Source organism: Bos mutus, chromosome 3, assembly GCF_027580195.1.
Source record: "Bos mutus isolate GX-2022 chromosome 3, NWIPB_WYAK_1.1, whole genome shotgun sequence".
Lineage (NCBI taxonomy): Eukaryota > Metazoa > Chordata > Mammalia > Artiodactyla > Bovidae > Bos > Bos mutus.
In genome coordinates this window covers 108,054,088-108,080,378 of record NC_091619.1, presented here as the reverse complement: position 1 = coordinate 108,080,378, position 26,291 = coordinate 108,054,088, and the positions used below count along the sequence as shown (strand labels likewise).

Here is a 26,291-nt window from a genome sequence, read left to right as displayed (position 1 = left end):
AGTTCACCATAATATAACCAGCGTCTGGCTTAGGCCTGGTACACAGTGGTATTAATCCATACGCACAGATGAATAAGATACAGTCCCTACCTTCTTCAAGCGTATTATGGACTAGTAAAGGGACAAACAATAAGATAACTGATATAATACAGTGAGAGAAATGCCAAAACAAACACGCGGGAGAAGGAAGAGCGTGACTTTTAACTGGCAGGTTAAGGGTTGGATGAGAAAGTACTTTCTGGACAGAAACACGAACCAACGAATTTGGTTTAGAAAAGAGAGACATCAGCAAGGAGGAGGATCTCAGAAGAGCACACTGACGCAGGCGCACCAAGGCCACTAACCAACAGACCACAAGTCCCCGGAGGACCTCACGGGGTAGAGACCTCGCCACAGCAGCAGACACGGCCTTGGCGACCTCGGCGAGGGTGCTGTGCAACCTTTTCCCCTCTGGCCATCATCCTCAGGATCTCTGGGACGCTCTGGCGGTACTTCTGTGGTTCGCCAGCCCCCATCTCCGGACACTGCCCCACCGTGCTCCCGAACCGAGCTGCCTGGGTGCCGACAGCCCGGACTGCCTACGAGCCTTTATTTTCACCTCATGTCTCTCCTCCCTCACTACAGTGAGATTCTGAGGGCAGAGCCTGCGTCGGAGAACGCTACACAGTCCCCTGACAGCCTTTCTAATACCAAGCTTTAAGTATGAGAGATGTTAAACAAACATGTTGCAAAAACAATCAGGTCTACGTTCAGAGTGTTTGGGAACAGCTCTACACAGAGTCCAGCTCCCATAAGGGGACAAGGCCTATCCTGGGGCCTCCATGGTAAAAGGGAACCTCCCCAGTGACCGAGCTCAGACAGGAAGGAGGGCCCTGCACCTGCCCCGGGCCTCCTAACCCCATCACCAAAAGCTGTCTCCGTGCTTGTGCAGCTGGAAATTCTCTGACAGATGAGCCCAGCGCGCCTGGAGCCGGCAGGGGAGCAGCCCTCCACGGCCTCTGAGATAGTCACGGAGCCTGCAGATCTACCTGACAAACACGGGAGAGGAGAAGACAGGAGGGGAAGGCTGGCTGGAGCAGAGAGCCAGCAGGCGGACACTGGCTTTGACCTCTTCACAGCCTCACCCTGTCTGCTCAGAAAGGACAGACTGAGCAGGAAAAAGAGACCAAGGTCCTTGAGCTCAACCTCAGGGGCAGTTTGAAAAGCTGAACTCCAGGCAGCAACCCTAAGGGGAATGAGCAGGCAAAGGACAGCAAGAGGCTGAGCCCCCTCAGCACAGGGAAAGGGTAGCTGAGAAGTGAGCCCTGGAGCCCGAGCTTGTCCAACAGGCAGGTTCTGCCCCCACAGGGCAAAGCAGACCCTGGTCCTCATCAGGGAGGGGACAAGATGCTTTCCCAGCACAAAGAGCTGTTGGCAGCACACCCGGGAGGGAAGAGTGATGGTGGCGGCTCTTCATCTACTACGGGGTGGCCCCAGCACCCAGTTCCCAACATACCTGCTCGGGACGTTGGCTTCAGTTCTAGGCTTTCCTGATCCGTGGCATCCAGGATCTTGTACTTGCTTTTCCTCTTCGGTTTTCCTTTTTGCCTGAAAAACACAATCCCTGTCTCTGCTCAGGAAAGAGGGTCTGTGTGAGGCTCAGGTCACCACCCACAGGTGACAGCCAGACTCTGCACGTGGAGCCCGGATCCTGGGATGCTGCTTAAGGGAAGAGCTGCTTCTCCTTACTTCTCAGCTGGGAAAGGCAGCAACTGTGATTTGTTATTCAAATATTCCTCACCAACTTGGGAAAGGGTAAAGGAAACATTGTTATCTTGGACAGATTGATTAAAAATGTAAATAAAATGAAACGCCTATCCCTGAAGGATGGAAGGTGGAGGAAAGCTTAAACCAGCAATGTTGTTAATGGTGGTTGTCCTGGACTGGTGGGAATTTTTTAAAATTCTTTTAATTTGCTAAGTTTTATTGTGAGGTTATGTCGCAGCTTGCATTTCAGCTCTGCAACTTACTAACTGTATCCTTGGATGGATGACATCAGTTTCCTGAGAAAATGCTCTTATGCCTATTAAAAAAGATATTACCTATAAAATGTCATCATGATACTTGGCACACAGTAAACACAGAAGTGATACCTATTACTAAAAATGAGAAACATAATAAATATTTCTCTCAAATATTTTAAGACGAGATAGGAAGACTAGATGAAAAAAACTTGAAAGACTTAATCACGGCTAACCTAAGTCTATAATTACAAGAAAACATGCACGCACATGAATCTCAAATCGAAGGGGAGGCAGACAAATTAAGATTCCACGGGGAACAGTGGTGAGGCTGAGGTGTGGAGTACAAAAGCTCACACACCCTAGAGGCAGATGTAAGCCAGGCCTATGCCCCAGGCCCTCCCCATGCCCACTCAGCCACAGCCATGTTTTCCAGGTTGCAAATCACTGCAGTGACAGCCACTCCCTCCCTCAGGAGCGTCAGACGGTAAGACCACCTTTTTGGGGCATGCTGTGGGTGGGCCATGTAATGGTGATGGTAAGAGAAAAATCCCAGGACTCAGGGTCCCCACGTAGATGGTGCCAGATACCTCTCTAATGAACAAATACATAATTAGAAGGCTGAACAAATTTACAGGGCAAGTGCATCTTACCTCTTACAACAACAGATTACAGTCCAGGACAGGATCCCCAAGGCAACAACAATGAGAAAGGAAGCAATGATAACATATAACACGCTCCACTCTGCCAAGAAAAACACAGTAGTAAGGGCGCTGGAGAGAGAGGCTGAACGGAGGGCTGCGCTGCCCAGCGGGGGCAGGAAACACTCCCTGAACAAAACGGACCCAGGGCTCCCCAGGGAAGAGGAGACCTTAGAGATAAAAGCAGCTGAAGTCTGAGCTTGGCTCTGAGACCCTGCAGCAGCGGGGCAGGCTGTAATGAGCTTCAAAAGAGGAAAAGAGGGGAATGGAAACCTACGGGCTTCCCTGGGGCAAAGCACACAGGCACTCTGAAAGGACAGGAGGCCGCACGGTGGGTCTGATTCATCTGCATTTTGTGGCCGGTCTCATTTACGCTTGTTTCGTTTTAAACAGCTGCGTCAGGGGAGCTCCCTGGCGGTTAGGACTTGCCACTTTCACTGCTGGGGCCTGGGTTCAGTCCCTGGTCAGGGAACTAAGAAACAAAGATCCAACAAGCCCCGAGGCGTGGCCAACAAACAACAAGAGAAAACCACAAACACTGCCTCAGAGCTTTCCTCTAACCTTGAGCAAGTGCGGAGGAAAGAAGCATTAAGTCCTCGGCAAACATCAAATACACAAAGTTCTTCTCCTCGCTTGCTCATCTGCCTTGGAAACACCAACACCCACCCACTCAACTCAGAGCCACAGTCAACGCCAAACCAGCTGGCACAGTCAAAGCAGGAAACTCACCACAGTTGCTGTCTCCATCCCTCAGCTGCACCTTGATGAAATTCTCCATCCAAAAAGGGTCACAGACACAGCGTTTGGTGAATGAATCACAGTGGCCATGGTCAGAGCAGTTCAACTGGCACGCTGCAAGTAGGAGGAGAGGGAGCAGGTCTACAGGAGTCAGAGCCAGAGAAGGACCACCTTCCGGGGCCCATGAAGACGGGATGGGACCCCCAGACCCACGCCTATGGTGACGTGTCCTTGAGACCTGCCCCCAAAAGCCTTTACAGCTGGCACCATGCCCTTATCACCATCATGGCTGGATACAACTGGAGCAGTCAGCAAGGCTCCAGACTGTTTTCACTTGCTGTTTTCCATATCAGCAGTTCTTAATCTTTCATGTCCCACAGACCTTCTTCTCAGAATAACTTAATTGCCAAGATAAAAGACATAGTATTATAGAGGAAGGCAATTATACTAAACATGTTTCTGAAGCATTTAAGAATACAAAACTTTGAAGATAACAATATATGTCTTTATTAAAATATTAAGTCATAAGATTATAACAGTGATAATTTTGAAGTAATGATGAATAAAAATGTTTTTTCATCAACTGGTATGATACAAAACTATTTGAATTTCTATTGCCTTAAAGTCACATGTTCTGCTAATACTACAGTACTTTGTAAATGAGGAAAAGAGTAAATTTCAGTCAGAGGCTCATGAAAACAAAGATGTAATTAAATTTTTTTCCCATTTGAACTCACAGCTCCTCTGAACGCTGTCTCAGGGGCCCAGGGACCCCAGGTGAAGAAGCTCTGCAATGAGTTGGGACTCTTTCATGATAATGGTAGTGGAAGAAAGCGATTATTTCCTTATTTCCAGAGAACCAGAAATGTAGCCCAAGGACAGCAGGGATGACAGGCGAGCTGTGGGCACTGGGCAGGCTCTCATTCCCAACTCCCCACAATTACTCACTGACAGTACTGATCTCCAGGGCTCTGAATATCAGAAAGTCTGCCTTCTGCTTCTGCAGCTCACTCTTGAGCATTGCTGCCACCTCATGGCCTTTGAAGATCTGGTGAGGAGGCTCATTCTGAACAAAAAATACCATCTTGGTGCTGCGGAGACATGCAACAGTATGAATGAGCTGAAGCTGTCAAATGGATAGCAGTAGCTACCATTTGCTAAGTACCTTCTGTATGTGCCAGACACTGTGCGAAGTACTACACACATTCTCCCACAGCAAGTCAGTGAGAGAGGGGCTGCCCAGCACCGTCTCCATGTTACAGAGGACAACACTGGGGCTCAGAGGGGTTAAGTAGCTTGCCCAAGGTCACACAGTTAATTATGGCAGAGCCAGATCCCAACCCTGATATGCCTGACTCCAAAGCCTAGGCTTTTAGAAAAGCCCTAAGCTGCCCTAATTAACAAGACCTATTCCAAAAGGTAACCAGAGGTCAGAAACACAGGGATTTAGTTTTGGGTACATTCTGCTGTCCGCCTTTTAACAGCTAAGAGCCTAGTGATGTTGGGTTTGTGCCTATATCATCTATAAGACAAAGCACAGTGTTTTCTAAAATGTAAACTGCTGCACGGCATCAGAGCATCGTCTGCAGGCCAAAACATGGCCAAAATGATAACTACCGTGGCAGCAAAAAGAAAAGGCTGGCACAATGGTGTGGCTGGTACAAGATTATGTTATTCTCTGTCCAGATCTGTTTACTTTCTGCCTGTCAACTTCTGTCCAAGGCAGAAAATGTTTGACCTCACTTCTGGGTGGCATGGAATCTGTTCACTAGGCCTTGGCCTCCATTTTTGGCAGCCTGCTTTGTGATTCCATGTTAGTCTCATAACTGAACTCTCCCAACCAGTGGGTCACACTGGGTTCATAGGTGCGCCCCCAGTAAGGATTCCCACTGCACACAGGGGCTGGGTGGGACCCAGGTATCCCAGAGGGCCTGGACCAGCTTCATTTAGTATAACTGTCTGTTTATCCCAAATGTGTGTGTATCTCAAAGTATCATAGAAACAGTATCATCTTCTATGTGTGGACTGACATGAAAGTTTGGGAAGTCCTTTCCTAAAAGACTTTTAAAAGTTCACTGTGTAGTAAGGCTAAAAATGGGGTATTATAAACTCCAGAATCAAGAAACAAATCTTTTCCATAAGATTTGTGGTCATTTCTCGTACTACATGTAAAATAGAGAACTAACGAGAACCTACTGTATAGCAAGGGAACTCCACTCAATGCTCTCTGGTGACCTAAACAGGAAGGAAATCTAAAAAAGAGTGGACTGTGACTGCCTAGAGGGGTGGGATGAGGTTGGAGGTGGGAGGGAGGCGCAAGAGGGAGGGGCATCTGTATGCCTACGGCTGATTCACGTTGATGTATGGCAAAAACCAACACAATATTGTAAAACAATTATCCTCAAATTAAAAATGAATTCATTAAAAAAAAAAAAGAGCGGATATAGGTTTGTGTATAATTGATTCACTTGGCTGCACAGCGGAGACTAACACAACGCTGTACAGGAACTATACCCCAATAAAAATTAATCTAAAAAAGATGTGGTCATTTCTCATATTTTCTCCTAGTTACCTAATAATTCACACTTATAGTTTCCATTTTTGTCTATACACAAATAACCCTCAAAGCTTTATCTCCTCTCCCCATGTCCCTCTTGAGTGACCAAATCTATACCTACAAATGCTTGCTAGAGTATCTACACCAGATCTACCACAGACATCTCAAACCCAACATGGTTCAAAACAGACTGATAATAATCATTAATTAACTCATTATGTATTAGGGACTACACACACATTATCTTATGTAATCTTCACCAAGCCTTCAAAATGGCTGCTAGAATTTTTACAGGTGAAGGATGAGTTTGGAGAGATACAGTCACCTGCCCACTGTCACAAAGCTGCCACTGACAGAGGCCAGGCTGCCTGGTGAGAGGCCCATGCTCTTTCCCGTCGTAATAACACTCTCTCCCTCCAATCATATCCTCCTCCTGAATTCCTCAGCAAAGCCCATCAAGGCCAAACCAGAAACCCAGATGCTTCTCTCTTCCTTGTGCCTCAGATTCAGTGACACAAGTCTGCAAGCAACCCCTTCCACAACGCTCTCACCCGCACTCTCACTGCAGCCTCACCACTGCTGTGTCCCAGCCAATTCCCACCAGCTTGATCGATCCCAGCAGCCAACTTCCTATTCCTATTCCCAGGTGCTAAGCAGAGCTTAAAAAGAAAGTCCTCATCATCATGCTGTCTCCAATCCAGTGAACCCTGACTGCGTATTAGATTCATCTGGGGTTTTTTTAAAATTTAGGTGCCCAGACCTTACTCCAGACCAACTGAACCATCATCTGTGGGGATGAGACTTGGGTAATGGTATGTTCATAAAAGCTCTTAGTGTTACTACTGTGCAGCTGGAATCGCCACTCTCACTTCCTGTCTAACCTTGGGTGAGACCCCAATACTGCTCAAAGCCAGTATTGGGGTCTCAACATCCTTTCCTGGAGTGGGTGTTCTCAACCTTCACCACTTTCCTCAGACTGTCCAGCTCACGCTTACCTCCTCGAAGCAGACGGCCTTACCTCCAGCTTCAGAGAAACGGGATGTTGGTACTAGAGAAATTGGGTGTTTGTACTCACCCTTTCAAATGCCGTCCTTCTCTGCTTCTAAATTCACCTGAAAGAGCACATCTTCCCTCCTCTCCTCCCATCTCCAGAGGAAGTGGTGCTCCTGCTCTGTCCACAGCCAGTCCCCCAGAACTACCTCTGTTTCTAACCACCCCCCCAATCTCCACCATCTACTTCTCTTCTACGTCTTTCCCTCGGTCTATAAAAATGTTCAGGTATTTCCTATCTTTAAAAGGTGTTCTTTTGAGCTTGTTTCCCATATTGTTTTCAACACCAGCCTTTTCAAAGAGGCATTATACCATCTCTGTATTCTCAAACCATGAAAAGCTTTGCTCCCAGCATCTAAGTGAAATGATCTCACTAGAGTTCTGATGAGCCACTAATCACAAACTCAGAAGCCTGTTCTGCGTGCTTGCCACACCTGTCCCTGTAGCACCTGAATCCCTTGGCAGCCCACCCCCTCACTGCCAGCCTGTCTCTTAACTCCCAGCAGGCGGCTTCCATCTGGCTCTCCTCCCACTTCTCTGGCTGCTGTTTCTTAGTTTCCTTTGCTGGCCCTTCTTCCTTTGCCTTCCTCTTGAATACTGATGTTCTCCAGAGCTCTGTCCTCAACCCTCTTGACACTCTCCCAGTGTGACTCATCAATTATGGCTTTAACGCCGCCTGTACAGTGACTCCTGATCTTTGGCCTTTCCTTCCACCTCAGGTTCCAACCTATGCGTTCTACTACCTGATGAAGCATCTCCCTATGTAAGCCACGTGAAAGTGCTTTTAGTCACTCAATCATGTCCAACTCTTTGCAATGCCATGGACTGTACCCCACCAGGCTCCTCTGTCCATGGGATTTCCCAAGCAAGAGTACTAGAGTGGGTAACCATTCCCTTCTCCAGGGGATCTTCCCAACCCAGGGATTGAACCCAGGTCTCCTGCATTGCAGGCAAGATTCTTTACCATCTGAGCTACCAGGGAAGCCCAAGACACCCCAAATTCAACGGTCAAAACTGAACTCATTATCTTTTCTTTGAAACTGGTTCCCTCTGTATCCCTAATCTCAGCGCCCACCATCTATCCAGGCACACAAACGAAAATTCTCATATTTGACAGTTCACTCAGTTTCATTCCAAAAGGGTCACCAAGTCCTATTGATTTACTATGACATTCTTTTAATTTCCTCATATCTTCTGCCATTTCCACAACCACTACCTCATTCGGTGTTAGCACCCTTTTCCTACACTAATCCAAAAGCTTCCTGATTTGTCTACAAGCCTTTGGTCTCTTCCTATTTTAGTTTTAGCCTCCACACTACCAACCTCCCTTAAAAAAAAAAAAAAAAAAGAACTAATATCCTTGTTTCAAAAATAAACAAAAACTTTACATACAAAACTAACTTCTGAGTCCTCCCACCCAAACTATTCAAACTGCCCTGCCTGGCCTGCTTATGACTGTCCTGAGTCTATAGAGCCAGCCTACCGTCCACCATATCCTAGGGCCGGGTAAGTGCTCTGAACCCATGGGCTTCTTCCAGAGCAAACTCTACGTTAACATCACGGGAATATTGTTTATGCTGTTCCCCTGTGCTGAATTTCCTCCTTCTCCTTCTATGCTTGATCAGTGTAAGTTTTACTTCTGGAAAATCTTTGAACTACCTCAATCCTAATTCTCCTGAAAAAATAATCACCCCCTTGCCTGTGCCTCCATGATAGCGTTACCCCAAAACTGGGTTCTCCTCTAGGTGGTATTGAGCCAAAAGACGCAACCAAGCCAAAGGTGAGAAGAAGGAGAATCTATCACTTGCGGCAAGTGAGGAGAACACTGGGGATCTTTCCCAAAGCAGTGTCTCCCTAGATGGCAAAATTGGGGAAGTTTTACGCTAAGGGGACATACACATTCATGAAGGGGCTTGAGCAGAGAATTCAGCACAGAACTGGGACATAGGTCAACAGAGTCCAAGCTTTGGCTGACTGAAATCATGAGGCTCAGAAAAGGTCAATATCTTTTCTCAGGTTCCAGTTGATCTGGTGGATGAGGGTTTCAGGCTATCTTTACCACTGGAACAGAACTGGGAGTCTTTACAACTGATTTATTATTTTTGGTATTGTTACTTCTCTTACCTGAGAAGAATCACTGGGTCCTAAATTCTTTTTTTGCTTTGGTCACACTGCAGGACTTGTGGGATCTCAGTTCCCCAACCAGGGGTTGAACCTGGGCCATGGCAGTGAAAGCCTAGAATCCTAACCACTAGGCCACCAGGGAACTCCCCGTTCCTGCATTCTTTCTTCCCTTAAGATCATTAATTAGTGAGACCTCAAGGGCAAGCACTGTAGCCAGGTTTAGATCACAAAATGGCTTAGGCCAAAAATGGCTTAAGGTAAGACAAGCCTGATTCTCTTTTTCTGGGGACCCCCTACCCTATCTGCTTCCAACTGGCCTTCTGTCAAAGCCACTGCGTATTGATGTTACGTATTTACTTGGTCATCTCCCTCCTAGAACACGGTCGTCAAACATCATGGCTGTCTTCTGACCTTGGGATCTGCTGCAGTATCTAGCACAGAGCACATGACCTGTCCTAAAAGAGTACATTTCTTCTTCGTTAAAGAAATGAACACCATGAGTGGTTCCTGGTCAGAGGGCCCACTCTTCTCTATCTACCCACGCTACTTTATCAGCTCAGTCAAGAAGCCCGGGGACCCCTGGTCTTTCCTCGTCTCCCCCCATTCATGCCCAGCTACCTCTGCTCCGTGTACGGCTGAATCTTTTGCACAATGATGTCGGAGTCCAGCACCCCCAGGAGGACCCCAATCTGGCGGATGAACATCCCCTTCAGCCTCTCAGTTAGCTGACTGACGTTGACATCCAAGATGAGCTCCACCAGGCTGTTTTTCCTGGGATCTGGAAAGCACGTGGATCAGTCATGGCTTTAGAAGCAGGAGAGTTAACACAGACCAGCCACTGTGCCTGCGCTCTGGCCCAGGAGAGAATGTGGTGAGAGCATTCAGAAATGCAAGTGACCTCTTTCAAAATGGAAAGGCCCCATGGTGAACTCCCCATTGCTTCGTCCTGAAGCATTCCTGGTCTCTCCACTAACCTGAGAAATACCACACATGTGCTGGGGCCCAGTGCAAATCAATGGGGTTTAGTGAAGGAAGCGGGGAAAAGAAAAGCACTTCAACGTTTGTTCTAAAAGTCTCTGCCCAACTGGCTTTCCTGAACTCTCCAGACCAAGTGGTGGGTGTCCAGCAATCTCTCCTGATCCAGTCTGATTTTCAGTGACTGCTGTACTTTGTATGCAACAATGGGAGGGAAATTTTCCATGCCAACAATCTTACCAATGGGAATGCACCTGCCCTACAGGTTTGAAAACCATAAACACAAAGGAAATCCAGGCAGCCAAGAAACAAGGATTTCCTTAAAACAACATCACAGCCGGACAATGTTTTCACAACTCTAGAACTGTAAAACCATTATGTCTTACTTTTGATTATGTCCTAAAGACTGTTCTATATGTGGAAGTTCAAAGTGACTATTCAGAATACCTTCTTCACATACTTGATGCACCATGTGTCTGTCCTGATGTATCACTGACATAATTAGAGACTATCTGTGATGTGATTTTAAACACAGAGGAGACTTCACAGTGTCCTGGCTGTTGTCCTTCAGAGAGGCAGGGCAAGGACTGAAGACCTGCCAAGATCCCTTCCCTTCTAAGACATCTGTACATAAGCTTGGCCTTAATCCTAATAAAGAGTAGGTTGAAAGTTTATACCTTCTCATCAGATGCTCAGGAATTTATAACACTCTATCCCACCCTGTACTCATTTCCTCCCTAATACCAAATTAGCCTTGAAACAAAACAAAAACATGGTTCTATTTAAGAAAGAAATTTTATTTCTGCAAATCTGAAAAATGTAAAGGACACCAGTTACTTTACCTTCCCTGGGGGTTGTCAGATAAAGCCTGAGGCTCAACTTACAAAAATAAATTGTTTTCTGCAGCTGGGTGCTGATGAGACATCATGACTCAAGTTATTCCTGTGCTCAGATTCCCAAAGCACCCTGAGCCCTCTGTCATCAGTCACACATAGAGGAGAAAGTGCTGGCACAGGGGCCCAAAGGCCTGGCTCTGACACAACGGCTGTGTGAAGCTGAGCAAGCCCTGCCCTCTCTGAGTTTCTGTTTCTCCATCTGAGTTAAGTAGGGGGAGGTCCATATTTCTGTGTGCGTAGGAGAGGTCTTGCTGGAACAGAGAGTCTCTACAGAGTTCTTAGCTTGGGGATTCTAGATTGTTTAAAGCTGGATATGCCATCTGGCTCTGTCCATGCTGGGGGAAGGGTCTCAGGATCCAGGCCCTGCTGGGCTGATCCAGCAATTCCACTCTGGCCCCTCACTAAATGAACTCACCAGGTTTCACCTCCACCGTGGTCCGGTCTACATCACTCTCACCCTTCGCGTCAGTCACCTTCAGGTGAAACGTGTAGGTTCCCTCGACCAGGTTGGAGAGAAAGAGGACAGGGTGGTGATCAGAGCGATTTAACACCTCCTGTGGGGTGGAACGACACGGCAATGTTGCAGAGCAAAGCCACACTCCTTTCACGGGAGTTAGCTGCCTCTGTCATAGCTAAGCCCCCTCTGGGCAGATGGCTTTGAGTTCCTGCTCTGTGATGGCATCACAACCCACAGTGATGAGGATCAGAGAACAGAATCATGTTCTCTTCCACACAAGCTTGAGGGGTGACCCTAGGCAAGCCATTTAATCTTCCTGGATTTCAGAACAATTCAGGTTTGACACAAGAGACCACTTGGTTAAAACAGGTCCTGGAGTGCTTGACTCAGCCTCCTCTCCCCATCTCACCACCTGACCGACCTGTGTAGCTCTCCACCTCCTGGCACACTTACCCCTGCGGCTGGGCTCCCCTCATCTCGAGTCCAGAGGTAGCTGACTATTCCCTTGTCATCTGAGGACTTGGAGCCGTCCAGCTCTGCTGTGTCCGTGGGCAAGGTAATTACCACATTCCCAGCTATCTTGGCTACAGGTGCTTTGTTCATTTCTAAACAAAGAGAAACCATTGAAAAAAATGTATGATTCAGAAAAAAAAGAAATGCTTCTTCATGGTGCTTGTGAGGAAATTAAACACCAAAAACATCCTAACTGAAGAACTGTTTCAAGCACTTATCCACGCCAGCAATTAACAGTGTAGAGTTATCACCACCAGTGCCTCAGGGGCTGTGGCTCCAGTCCCGCCCAGAGAAATGTTCCCCGACTGCACAGCAGAGGGCACAAGTGCAGTTTCTTCCTAAATCCTCACAGCAGCCCCCCTGGAAGGGATCCATTTCTCTGCTCTGGTGACATAAGGTGATTGGAAACAAAGGCCTAAAGTGGTTAAAGCCCTGAAGTTCAGGTTTCATCAGCTGATACTACATATTATCTTCAAAATGCAGCTTAAAATGTTATTCTCTGAACATCTTTTTTTGACTCCTTCCTTAGCACTTTAATAGAGGAAAAGGAAAGAGACACTTTCCTCACCCGGGGCCCTACCTGCAGCTTTGTTTACCAGAGTGTGCTCCCTATTCACTGAGCTCAGGGGACTGCACTGGGGGGCCATCTGCATCCCTGGTAGTTTTTCCTACTATCAGCTTACAGGCCTCTCCCAAGACCATCACTGATCACCGTGCCTGCAAACCAGAGCAAGGCTGAGCCACTCCTGTTAAGCTGGCCTCAGAGTGCAGGCTCCTAGGAGGAGCACAGGAAGCAATAGCACAGGACGGTCATTCTAAGGTTGGACAGCAGGTGTCACTGTAGCTAGCAGGAGAGTTACAGAGACCCAGGGACATAGCAGCAGAGAGAAAATAAAAATGCAAAGGGAAAAAACCTTAATTCTCTTCCTATTCAACTGAGGAGGGAAGATGGGAGGGAGGGAAAACAAGGAGCTAAAATTTACCTTAAAAGCCACCCAATCAAAGACTGTTTTAGAAAAGCAAATAACAGCTGCCCTTACCCCTAACTTTCTTCTCTACCCTCTGTCTCTAATCAATTCTTCAAACAAACACGAGATGATGGATTCTTTACTTATCTGACCCAGAGGCAGCTGTACCAACCCAAGGCGGCAAGATATACCTTCTTTGACAATGACATTCACAGAGCTCTGGCTTTGCAGGTTCCTCTCATCTTTGACGGTCAGGGTGAACACGTAGGTTCCCACTTGCAGCCCGGTCACAGTGGCGACACTGCTGTTAGCATTCTCGAGCTGTACCCCGTCAGGTCCCCTAGACAAAGAGAAACCAGAGGGAGGAGTTGCACCTGTCTACTTCTCCTGTCCCCGACTTAGCAGGAGCAGAGAATTACTGCCTCAGCTAAGACATGAACTATTGTTTCCTTCACCTCAAGAGGGCATGTTTAAAAATATTCCATTTGGACAGAGTGTCATCTGGCCCCAAAAATACAAGCTACCTGCTGATCAGAAAATTCCATTCACCTGCTTTCAGACACATTTAGCCTTATCCTTTATGAGAGCTTCGAGAACATCCAAACTTTGTGCTGCTCCAGTTTGCAAAAGGAAGAAAGTGCTCTGAGCAGGTCTCTGATCAAAAGAATGATTTAAGAGTCATGTTTCTGAAAAGCATTTCTGGCCCAGTAGTTGGTTCAGCTCTTGCCAGCAAAGAAGCAAAATGCATTTCTTAATCACATGCCAAATTCCCTCCTGCTGAAAAGTCAGGGAGAGGAAACAGGCCAAGGCTGCAGACAGCACTCAGGGAAAAACCATCCTCTTCTTAGCACAGCAGCTGCATAAGCAAAACTCCCTCCCGCTCCTAGACAGGGGCCACAGAGGACCCAGAACAACCGTATCTTCCTTGTCCCCGGTGGCCTCACAAGGAGCCTGCAGCAGGGGAGTGAGCTCTGCACCAACAAACAGACACAACACTACACACTGCAGAGAGCCCTTCTGTTCAAGGGCCAAAATGCCTTAGAGCGTTCCTTACCACCGAGGGACAGCCAGAGAAATCCGCACTCTCTCAGGGTTTTGCTCTTGTTTTAAATGTATAACCCTGACTCCAGCCGCCCCTCTTAAAACAGATTCTCCTCCAAGAAGACATGCTAAGCATTACTTCTGCTGTGAACACCAATAAAACTCAAATAAATGGTTTATCTGCTGTGTCTTCAACAGACAGTTATAATTAAAACATGCTAGGTTGAGGAAAATTAGGTTCTCTAAAAGAAAGAAATAAAAGCTAAGCAAAATAATTTCTAGACAACAAAAGCTAAGCAAAATAATTTCTAGACTCCAACTCACCAATCATAAGTCAAGTGCTTTGCAAGTCAAATTACAGGCCTTACCCACCCATCTCTAACATCCCAGTCAAAACCAAAACCAAAAAACCCAGTCTCTCCTTTGGCTGCTATCTTTGGAAACTGAGAATGCTTTTAACTCTTTCTTGGAATTATTTTGCTTCCTGTGGGATCCTGCATATAATCTGAGTTCCATTTATTATGACTTAAAGGAAATGAAAGAAACTGAGAACCAGGAATGGTTTGATTAGGAAATTCCAATTTAATTAGTAGTATTTTAGTTACTGCTTTTGGCCTCTGGCTAACTTAAGTGGTAACCGGTGTCTTCAAGGAAACAATAACAGACTAATGCTTTCATTTTATAGATGAATTTTCAATTCTCCTTAATAGCTGCTCTGCCCCATCCCCCCTGCCAGCCTTCCCCTGTTAATTTTGAGCAACGGTACTTTTCTGCTCCATTACCCCTTCCATCCTGCCTCTCAAGTGTAATTAAACTATGCATTTCAGCAGACGGATTGTACCTGTAAAAGCACCAGAACCACAAAGTACTACCTGGGGACAGTTGATGTTAAGCGTTCTCTTTCTTTCTTATAAAAATTATATCATTTTCTTAGAGTTGAAGTTTGGGACTGCAAACATTTCTTTCTCAGTAATCCCCCTTGGATAAGCTAATAAGAAAGTAAACTCCTACAGGCAAGTAAAACCGAGCTCTTCAAAGGCCTGGTGCCTTTGCCAACACAAGGGTTTCGTGTTAGTACTCACTGTGTTTTTTCCCAAAGATAAGAGATAATTTTCTGGTCATCAGAGCTTTTGCTGCCATCCAGGGTTGTGCTATCCACGGGAAGAGTCAGCTCTTTATCTGGGCCTGCATCTGCCTGTGGAGGCTTGTTGTTTTCTAGAAGACAGAGACTTGGAGGTCAAAAGCAGGCAGTCCAGCTGGGAGAACAGAGGAACCAACTGGGACATATGTTCTGGAAGCCTCAAGGCCTCTGCCTCTCCACCCACAGAACTTTCAGATACTGTGGGAGGTAAGGGTATGGTCAGGGAGCTCACGATGAAGAATGTAAGACCAAAACGTATAAAACAACTCTGAAAGAACATGGCAGAACATAATGAAGTTACAGGGTCATGCTAAATTTGAAGTATAAGGCTACAGGAGTTTAAATGAAAGGGCCTGAGGGATAAGGCAGGGCTTTCTTGAGGAAGGGGGCTTTAAGCTAGCCCTTAAAGGACACGGTAGGAGGAGTTCCCCAGTGGTCTAGGTCTGTTAGGATTTCACTGCTGTGGCCTGGGTTCAATCCCTGGTCGAGGAACTAAGATCCTCCAAATTGCAAGGTGGGTCAAAGGAAAAAAAAAAAAGGATATGGTAGAATTTGGGATGACAGACACCATCTGCTAACTCCCACTGAAGGCACAGTAACCAGCCAAGATCAAGGGCACAAATGAGGCTGTGAAATGCTCTGTCTCTGTACCTCTGAAGGAGGCACCAGGGGAACGGACAGTCGAAGTTGCCAGGGGGGTGGTAGATTGATAACTCCCATTTGTACCCTCATACAGCTCAGAACCCAAGCCCTCTTCTCACCCAAGGGTCAAAGGACCAGCCAACAGAAGAGCCTGCCGCAAGGTCAGACTTACCAGGCTGCACAATAACAGTCACTTGAGCGGTGGCCTGCTGCCCTACTGTATCAGTCACTGTGAGTTGGTAAGTATAGTCTCCTTCTTGCATGGCGGAGAGCTGCAGGGTCGGTGTTCTAACCCCCTGAATGAACACATACAGAGAAGTGGACTCTCAAAATCATATCATACAGTAAGTCCTTCTCTGGTCTACATCATCTACCCAGTTTTAAACCTAGGTTGGTACTGGGCCACCACCTCCCAATTAGTGAATACTCAACCAGACACTGTGGAACATCTTGTTAAAAAGGCTTGACCCTTCAAGGGAATAAACCTCTGACACAGCAACAGTTTCAAATAAAGTTAGAGTGCTCACGAGGGAAGGGAGTACAGGAAAATATGCAGAGATAACCAAGATCCATTTCTATGACTCAAGCCAAAAAGAAGACCATGAACATATAACAAAACAACACAATTTAAAAAACAATGTTCTAACAAAGTGTGATGCTTAACAAAGCTGCATCAATAAAACATGGCAGCAACAACTCTGTTGTAATGCTGTGCTGTCCCCTTACAGGTCTGAACAGATTCTGTGACAGCAGAGAAACCTCATATAATACTTAAACTAAAGCCGGATGAAATGTGAGCTTTAACTCATGCCTCAAATACGAAAACGTAAGACTCCTGAGTGTCAGAAGGGATATTACAGATAAGTTAGAGCCAACTGCCAACGCAGGAACTTCTAAAACAGTAGGCGAAACCTAGCAGCCTCTGGGCTGAATCCAGCTTGCAAGCATTTTATTTGGTCTTTGGGTCTTAAAAGTTGGAAAATTTCTTATAAAAGTCTAGACTTGTCTTCTCTTGAAAAGCTGGAGGATCTGACAACACTGGGACCATACTCCAAAGTGGCAGCAACCAGTCAAACTTGAGGGGCTGCTGAGCCCTTCAGTTGGGGCTCATGCTGTCCAGTGTGCCACAGCCCCACCCACTTTTCTTCACTTAGTTACCTGCCTGTTGACTGACCTAGTCTCTTCTTCAATATGTTCAGAGAGAAGATGCTCACCATCCAGTCTGGCAATCTACTCCAGTTTTTAATAGAGCTCACTAAGATGTGCTGTGCCGTGCTTAGTTGCTCAGTCGTGTCTGAGTCTTTGCGACCTCACGGGCTGTAGGCCACCAGGCTCCTCTGTCCATGGGAACTGTCCAAGCAAGAATATTGGAGTGGGTTGCCATGCCCTCCTCCAGGGGAACTTAGCAATCCAGAGATGGAACCCAGGTCTCCCACACTGCAGGCGTGCAGTGTGACCTGCACACAAACCTGGGTTCGATCCCTGGGTTGGGAAGATCCCCTGGAGAAGGGGAAGGCTAACCACTCCAGCATTCTGGCCTGGAGAATTCTGTAGACTGTATATAGTCCATGGGGTCGCAAAGAGTTGGACACAACTGAGTGACTTTTACTTTCGCTTTCACTTTAAAGATGTGCACTCTTCAGCAGAAACTAACCCACATTGTTAAGCAACTATATGCCAAAAAAAATTTGATTAAAAAAAAAAGAAGTTTTGTACCCTTGCAGTTTTTAAGGAATCTGACTCCCTGAAATTATCCAAGAAAAGCTATCAGTCTTTTCCTCTAATACTAAATATTTAAGATAAAAGTTTTTGCTAATGGGTTAACTGAAGGCCCTGTAACCTTTTTTAAAGGAAAAAAAAAAAAAAATCAATGTTCTATGTACTAATCTGACTTTCGTTATTAAGATGGAGAAAAATAAGCCTTGGATGGGTGACCCAGTCCAGCAGCTCTAATTTCCCTGGGCAAGAAAAGACAGGTGCTCTTCCTTCCTACCTGCATCTCCATCACCTTCCCCTTGCTGTTTGGGCTGAGTGACCACTCATAGCTGGTGATGCCATGATCATCAGTGCTCTGGTTCCCGAAGAGGGTGATGGAGTTCTGGGGTAGAGTGATCACTTGGTTGGGGCCTGCATTGGCCACAGGGGGGTAGTCCACAGCCTTGTTCACAGTCAGGCGTGCAGTGGTAGAGTTGGTAGCTCCATCAGAGTCTACTACAGTCAAGCTGTCAGGACAGAGAGAGAAGTACCGTCGGGGATGGGCTTAAAGAGAGAGGAATAAACACAGAAGAACTAGAACTCAGGGCTAAAAACCAGCAATGTGGCAGGGTTACCAGGTGGCAGTCAATTCTAACCCACTCTTTTTGGAGAGTTAGGATAACGCTAGAAGCTAACACTGACTGAGGGCTTATTGTGTGGCAGGCACTGTTCTAAGCACTTTGTATCTCACTTAATCCTCACAACAGCTCTATAAAGTACTGTCCTTATTTCACCCCTATACACATGAGGAGACCAAAGCAGAAAGAGGTGAAGCTTGCCCAAGCTTGAAAGCTTGACAGTAGTGGAGTCAGGATCTAAATCTAGACAATATATCTCTACACTGTTTCACTCTGCTGCCTACATGTATCTGTGGCTGGGACCTTTACGAGCATTGTCTGATCTGGCCCTCCCAACAACCATACAGAAAGAGGTATCATCAATTTCACAATTATACAAGTCTTTAAGAGGTTAAGAAACCTGCCCAGAGCTAAATAGTGAGTCAAGGTACAAGCCCAGTGCTCTGACTCCAAAGCCCAGACCAAGTCTTAAGAAGCAGTAATTTCCAGCCCCTATCCCTTTGAGGTTCAAAGATGCTACACTAAATAAAGCAAGCTCTGACTACAGCAGGCTCTCCTCCCATCATCCTGTTTTGGCTGTGTACACAGCGCGAGAATGGACTTCCTGGGCAGACAGCCTCTAGGATGGACCGGGAAGGCTGGCTCCAGTAAGACAGGAGCCTGAGATGGAAATGAATCTCCTACGCAACAGTCCCACAGTTTGTGCCAGTGTGAAAGAGAATTTGCAAGAGAAAAAAAAAATGTTCATTTATAAGAGCAGGCTTTTACCTAAATGATGCCTTCCAGCTGAACAGCCTAAAGCTTCTCTTGCCACCTCAAAATGTGAGCATAAGCAAGCAAGGAGGTTTGGGCTCCTTCCATTTTGCTGACAGAAAGAGGAAAAGCATATAAAAGACATGTCGTTTGTTTAAATCTCACCACCAGCCACAGAAAGAGCCAGACATCTGTGGGTTTTTAATCCCACAATCTCACTTTTTACCTATGGTCTTAAGGGGACTTCTGATATTACAGCCTTGAGAAAAAGAACACAAAAACATCACAACGCAAATCAGCAAATACACGCAAAAGAAAAATCCACATAACTTGTCCTCTTTTTCCAGTTTCCCTGTTTTCAGTTGTTTATTTTTTTAAACATATCTTATTTGTCTTCTCTTCCAGAACAAAAGCAAGTTATAGACAGATGCAAAATGGCAAATGCCCATTACTCTGACTTTCACCTTAGACAGTCCCTGGCTTGTGTGTAAAAATCCTGGAATCAAACAGCAGCTGACCACAGGGCTGGGGAAAGAAGCCACCTCCATGTAAAAGCAGGGGACAAGAAAAGGTAAGTGGAATCAAACAAATTGGACCTTAATGCTAGTCAAACCCAATCCCATCATTTTATGGACTGAGGCTTGGAAAAACAGAATTGCACCCATTCCCCTGAAATGCTCTAGGTTAACAGTGTTAAACACACAGTGTTTTAACACTGTGTTAAAAGCTCAGACTTGAGTCCGCAGCCTATGTGACCTTGGGCAAGTTACTTAACCTCTTTGTGACTGTATTTCCTAATCTGTAAAATAAGAATAATTACAATATCAGTTACAAGGATTAAATGAGCTACTGCGTGCAAAGAGCTCCAAACAGTACTAAAGACACAGTAAATGTTCAAGAAGCAGTAGCTATTTTTGTTACTATTTCAAAAAGGATCACATAGCCCAGGCTAAATTCCATAAATATTAAAGTTCCTATATTAGAAATTCAAGGCAAAAACCAACTCATATTTCCATTTTAAGCCAATGAGAAGGCTCCTATCTTGTTGTAATGGCAGCTACCCTTCATTCACTTGAAGTCTGGAGTCAGTGAGAGTGTTGCTAAGTCAGACCTGTTTGTTTATTTATATGGCAGGTGCTGTGCTAGGACATTCCTTGCTGCATCTCTGGTAGTGTCTCAAATGTGACTAATGTCAGGTCCAGCGGGAACGACAGACACCCGTGAACAAGCTGCTGCACCACGGCAAGCACCACACCGAGACACTGAGTGTAACGGGGAATAAAGAGACTGCTCCTCTCTGAAGCAATCTCCAAGAGCCTCGCTGAAAACGGAGGAGGTCCTTAAAGAGAGGCAGAACCCTGAAAGACTGAGAAGAGCATTCAAGGAAGCAGAGACAAAACATAAATAGGTCAAGTCAAGGAGCAGAGGAGAATGAGCCCTGACCTTGGGGGTTAGAAAATCTGCATTTAGCTCTAGCTGTGTGACCTCAGAAAAGTTAGTAGTTAGCCTCATTTTTCTCAGCTGTACAATAAGGACAGTATAGTGTACATATGGTATTTGTGTGACACTCAAGTACAAGTGCTTTGCAGAATACAAGGAATAATGCAGATACAAGGAAGATTACTCTAGAATCAGCCTCAGACTCACTAATCACAATCTAGTATGTCAGTGCTACTTCCCAAAAGAACTGACTTTGAATCATATTCTCTGTAAAGTCTCCAATAGAGAAAGATCCTACAAATTATATTCAAATAAATAATTAGTCAAAAGTAAGGATTTTGAGATATCAGAAGCTGAGGAAGCATTTCCCAAAGGGAAGAGATGACAGTAGATTCCTTACAGAATTTTCCTGAGAAAAGGCAAAGGAAGATAGACCCTTCTAGTTTTTGACAGAAATTCCATAAAAAGGTTTGGATATATGCCAAGTATGACTCTGAGAAGGATTAGCTGTGTGGATCCTGATCTATTATGCAAGGACCTTTGCCCTAAAAAGTTATCACTGTTTTGACCACAATTACCACATGGCTTAAAGAACCAATGGAACCAAAGACTATATATATTATCAATCAACTCTACAGGGAATTTTGATATCTGTCAGAGTTACTCTTTTAATAATGTAAAACTCACAAGGGGGAAAAATGGCCTATGGTAAGCCTGAAGGATCCAAATTTACCTGAAAGTGTAGTTCCCAGGAACGAGCTTACTTAATTTTAATATGGCAGTATCTTCAGAAATCTTCTTTTCTCTCAGAGGTCCCTTAAGTTCTTCCCAGTGGTACTGGACGATTTTATCATCATCAGTGCTTTCTTGGTCATAAAGAAATATCAGTTACAACATGAGAGCACTGGGTCTCAGCACTTATCCAGCTTACACAAACCAGGGCAACTACTAGGAAAACTTGATGACATTACAGACTATCTCTCCAGAGTGTTTCTTTCCCAGGATTATTGGGTCATTCTGCCTCTCTATGAATATTCCACTGTGTAGTTTTCCAACGACTCCAACATAGGCAACCTCTGGTTAAAATGCTACTGTATAAAAAAGTAAAATCAAAAGTGATACTCAACCTACTTAAAATAAAAGGAAATTTACACTTAGCACAGCACTTTTTAACCTAGCTAATTGGTAAACACCAAAATTTCCTAACAGATTATATGGATAAAGGTGTGGGGGAAGAGGATCCCTCATAACGTTATGGTGGAAGCATAAATTGAAACCTCTATAAACAGCAATTTGGGAAAATTTATCTTTGTCCCTGCAATACCTCTTAGAGGAACTTAATCCTGCACTTATGTTATATATCTGTAGAACATTTAATATTTGTGTTAACTATCATGCTTATTATTCATGGTAATATTATTTTAAAAGCAAATCAAAAATAATTTAAATGGTCATCAATAGAGATTGACTGAAAACAAGTATATATTTATACAATGAAATTATACATTCATATAATGGAAGGCTATGTAAACATTAAAAGAAAAAAAGAATGAAGAAGTATTGCATGTATCAATTCAGAAAAATTCTCCAACATATAGAAACAAGCATTGTACATAACTGTGTGTGTAATGTGTGGTCACAGACTGTATATTTTCTTATAAACACATAAAATATCTCTGGAAAGATGCATAAAATAATACCATTGGTTGTCTGAAGGAAAACTGGACAGTTGGGAGACAGGGATGATAATGATTCTTTTCACTGTATACCTTTACATATTATTTAACTTTGACCTATTCAAAAATATAAAATAAATGGTACTACGTGAACTCTTTCTACCACTCACACAAGTGTTTCATTCTGTTCTGTCTCTTCCTCTTGGCCTGCTACTCTTCCATCCTCCTCTGCTTGCCAGAATCATCTACATGAAATGTTTAACCTTGCTAGAGACTCCTCTGCTAAGCAGGGACTGCCTCCACCAGAGACCACTGGTGGTGCCAAGACAGTCAGGGTAACTGGGCCTTGAAGGGTCTCAAAAGAGGCCAGGCGAACACGGGCGAGATGAGGGGCCTGAACCTCTTGTGCACACACACAGCCAAGACCCAGAAATCCTCTCATGTCACCCATCAGGTGACACTACTCTGAAGGGTAAAATGTTAAGAATGAGCCAGGCAGAGCTGGGGGGAACAGTCTGAGTCCCTCCAGGAGAAGGCCGACAAGGATCTTGTTAGGCAGTGATGGCTAAGTGAGAGCTCTTTGTCAAGACTCTCAGGTACTTATCTTGCCATGACAGATAGGAAGGAGCTTTGTTTTCATAACTAAGAATGGCAACTCCAGGCAAGCAAATTTGAAAATCAGCAAGCTTCAATTAATATAACGCTAAGTGCATGAGTAACACTACTTTCTTACCATCTCAGAGAAGAACTATAACTGTAGTCGGGCCACATGGGGATTTTAAAAAGGGCCTGTCTAGTTTTTACTTCCTAATAGATTGCTTCAGGTAGTTGGTCTTCCCTAGCATGGCCAAGAGGACTGGTCTAAACAGTATTCAGACACAGCTGGCTGCAAGTCTTTTACTAGCGTACATAGCGAATGCTCTTCTAAAACATCATGCTGAGACATGTACTCACGGCTGCCGTCAATGACTGTAGAAGTGGTCGGCAGAGAGATCTCCTGGTACTGTGGTGACACAATGGCAACAGGAGGCCGATTCTTACGGGGCTCTGCAAAAACATGACCCACAAGAAACTGGAAGGAGGGCTTCATAAATTACATCAGAGGAGAAGCGAGTCATGTCTGAGTGCAGTATATGTCAGTCTCCATTACATAACTGGATAGCTGAGCATCACCAAACGGGAAAGTCACAAGATCAGGCTGATGTTCTAACCTAAGACACCCGGGACCGTTAAAACCTCTTGGAAACCTGACGATGGCTAAGGCCATGCCCCGTGCATACTTTCAACGCTCACGCGCTATCTAGTATAAGTATCATAGCAGCAACTGACTGCTTTCAGGCAAGCTGAACAGAGGTGGACAACAAACAAGCTTTGTGCAATAAAGGACTTGGCAAGCAAACTATCTCTTGGCACAGACTGTGTGAAAAAAATAATGAGTGATTTCTCCACCATCCCTGAGCTGATTGTGTGTGAGATTATTAGGCCTGAGTGCTGGGAAGGTAACAAAACACTTTGGTCCACTCTCATGAATGTGAGCTACAAACTCAGCAGCCTCCTCTTTGAGAAATCATCAAACGGTCTTTATGCTTAACACATTTTTAAGAAGGTGAAGGGATTACTTTGGCTACAAAGTTCAAGGAAGGAAAAGAAAACCTTTACCAACAAAGATAGAAAACAGTATTAAGAATTTGTGCCAATGTATGTGTCACTTTCCAACTATCCTCAAATTTTTCTGAAAATGCAAAACAAGATACCTTGATAATGCACTGTAATCTACCAATGAAAGTGAAAGTCACTCAGTCGTGTCCGACTCTTTGCAACCCCATGGACTATACAGTCTGTGGAATTTTCTAGTCCAGGATACTGGAGTGGGTAGCCTTTCCCTTCTCCAGGGGATCTTCCCAACGCAGGGATCGAACCCAGGTCTCCCTCGTTGCAGGTGGATTCTTTACCAGCTGAGCCACAAGAGAAGCTCTAGTGGATCACTTGAAAAGAATGATGAGATTTGGCTTCCAAGATAAAAAAGGACTGCTGCTGCTGCTGCTAAGTCGCTTCAGTCGCGTCCGACTCTGGGCGACCCCATAGACGGCAGCCCACCCAGCTCTCCCGTCCCTGGGATTCTCCAGGCAAGTACACTGGAGTGGGTTGCCATTTCCTTCTCCAATGCATGAAAGTGAAAAGTGAAAGTGAAGTCGCTCAGTCGTGTCTGACTCCTAGGGATCCCGTGGACTGCAGCCTACCAGGCTCCTCCATCCATGGGACCTTCCCGGCAAGAGCAGGGTTTAAATGAGGAATTCTGTGTGCAAAGGCCCACATTTCTGGAAAGAGATCAGACAGAGCCTGCCACTTTATGCATGCTTCTCCCGGGCTCCTGCCTTTCCTATGTCTCTTAATTACAACACATGGTCCTCAGCATGACCCACTTGGAGAAGTAATTCTCAAGCAGATAGGCCACACAACACTGTGGGCCATGTGACCAACTTTTCCCTGCCCAGCCAGGTATGCCAATTAGAATCAAACTACATACACTTTGCCAGGCTAACCTTTTACTCCACTGAACTAGGAATTGCCCAATACGTAAATATATTACCAAAAAGGAATGAGAATTTAAGACCCTTAAAGTTAAATCTCCATCTCCTTGGGAATCCTGCAGAGGGAGCAATGGAGACAGGGCTGGGGCTGCGAAACATACCTGGTTTCACTGTCACATTCACGTAGCCTTCCCCGTGAGCATTCTGACCATCTACAATCACTTTGAATTCATACAGGCCTGGAGTGAGCTGCAGAAGTGAGAGAAGATCTTTTAGAAAACCACAAACAGCAGCAATTATATTTAAAATAACACGTATATCTAAATTTTTCAATGCTGATTCTTGCATACTCCTGTTCTTGCACCATTTCCAAAATGGAGAAAGTAAACTAGCTAAAGAGATGAAACAATGAATTAGAAACTGAAAACCCACAGCTTTTAATGTGAATCTTATTACTAGCTGACTCTGAACAACAGAAGGGATTTCAGTATCTCTGTACTCCCATTTTCTTTTCAGAAGAACATTAAGGGCCCAACCATCCTACTTCAGTTATGAAATTAAAACAATCAACTCTGCAAAGAAAAGCATTTTGTAAAAATACCAAATAGCTCTCAAATATCTGAATATTTTCCCCTCCTGATTCCTACTAACTGTATGAACATAACAACAACAAAATATCCCACAATCCCATTGTCCTAATATCCCAATTAATCATATTTTTCTTATATCCTTCTAATCTTTTACCACACACACACGAAAAAAGAGCTACAAACAGTTCATTTGTTCAGCAAACATTTATTGAGAACCAATTATATACGGTCATTGTTCTAGGCTTGGGGTTTGGAGATGAATAAGGCAAGGTCCCTGCCTTCAAGGAGCTCATTATTTCAGCAGTATTCAGGGCCTAGCTAAAATCAGGGTATGTATCAAACTTTTTATTGTTCTTTCTTTGATTCATTTAGCATGAACACTTTTCTCATTAGAACAGTCTCTTTAATAGTCATTTTAATGGCTGAGAATAGTACGTGAACAAGTGTGCCATAATTCACATGAGCATTTCACATTGTTGGATATTTGAGTTGTTTCGCAAATTTAAATATTATAACTAATGCTGTGATGAACATCTTTCAGGTAAAATGATTTTTTTCTTTTGAATTATCTCCTTTGGGTACATGCTAATCAAATGCATGTAGCATTTCTGACCACCTCCTTCTTCCTATAATGCTCCCCTTCCTCGACTTTCACTTCTATGCCTACTCCTCATCTTCTCCCATTTCCTCTTCCTTCCATACCTTTAATGACCTGTTCCCCAGGACCCCAGTTGCAATCCATTTACTTCTTCACTCTCTATAATCTCTGGATGATTTTATCTATTACCATGGCTTTGGTTGTCATCTATTTGATGCTGGTGTACAAATTTATCTCTGTAGCCCAGACCTGCATCCTGATCTCTAGCCCCTTACCCTCAGCTACTTATTGGTCACTTCCACTCAAATGTTTCACAGGTTCCTCAAACTCACTCTGTCCCAAAATGAATTAATCATCTGCAAATCTCCTCCAAATCTGCTCCTCTTTCTATACGTCTCATTTCAGCGAATACTGTCACAAATACACCAACATCCAGCCAGTTCCTAGGCCAAAAGGCTAAAATTATCCTAGATCTCTCTTCCCCAACACCTCCATCCAATTAACTGATCACCAGATTGACCTCCATAATAGTTCTCAGATCCACCCACTTCTCTCTATTCACACTAT

The 26,291-nt window shown here is 44.9% G+C and overlaps 1 protein-coding gene across 3 annotated transcripts in view; it reads right to left on the bottom strand.

The window, feature by feature from the left end:
* The window catches only part of KIAA0319L (KIAA0319 like), a 97,230-nt gene that overhangs the window by 5,574 nt on the left and 65,365 nt on the right, over positions 1-26,291 (bottom strand). For all 3 annotated transcript variants that reach the window (XM_070368454.1, XM_005892638.3, XM_070368453.1), the window contains 14 exons: positions 24,698-24,785; positions 22,960-23,052; positions 21,063-21,195; positions 17,797-18,025; positions 15,976-16,099; positions 15,103-15,235; positions 13,171-13,319; positions 11,952-12,103; positions 11,457-11,595; positions 9,789-9,948; positions 4,388-4,530; positions 3,431-3,553; positions 2,654-2,744; positions 1,496-1,587 (listed from right to left, as the gene is read on the bottom strand). In XM_070368454.1, the coding sequence (XP_070224555.1) occupies positions 1,496-1,587; positions 2,654-2,744; positions 3,431-3,553; positions 4,388-4,530; positions 9,789-9,948; positions 11,457-11,595; positions 11,952-12,103; positions 13,171-13,319; positions 15,103-15,235; positions 15,976-16,099; positions 17,797-18,025; positions 21,063-21,195; positions 22,960-23,052; positions 24,698-24,785 (1,849 nt within the window). The remainder of the gene's footprint in view (positions 1-1,495; positions 1,588-2,653; positions 2,745-3,430; positions 3,554-4,387; positions 4,531-9,788; positions 9,949-11,456; positions 11,596-11,951; positions 12,104-13,170; positions 13,320-15,102; positions 15,236-15,975; positions 16,100-17,796; positions 18,026-21,062; positions 21,196-22,959; positions 23,053-24,697; positions 24,786-26,291) is intronic.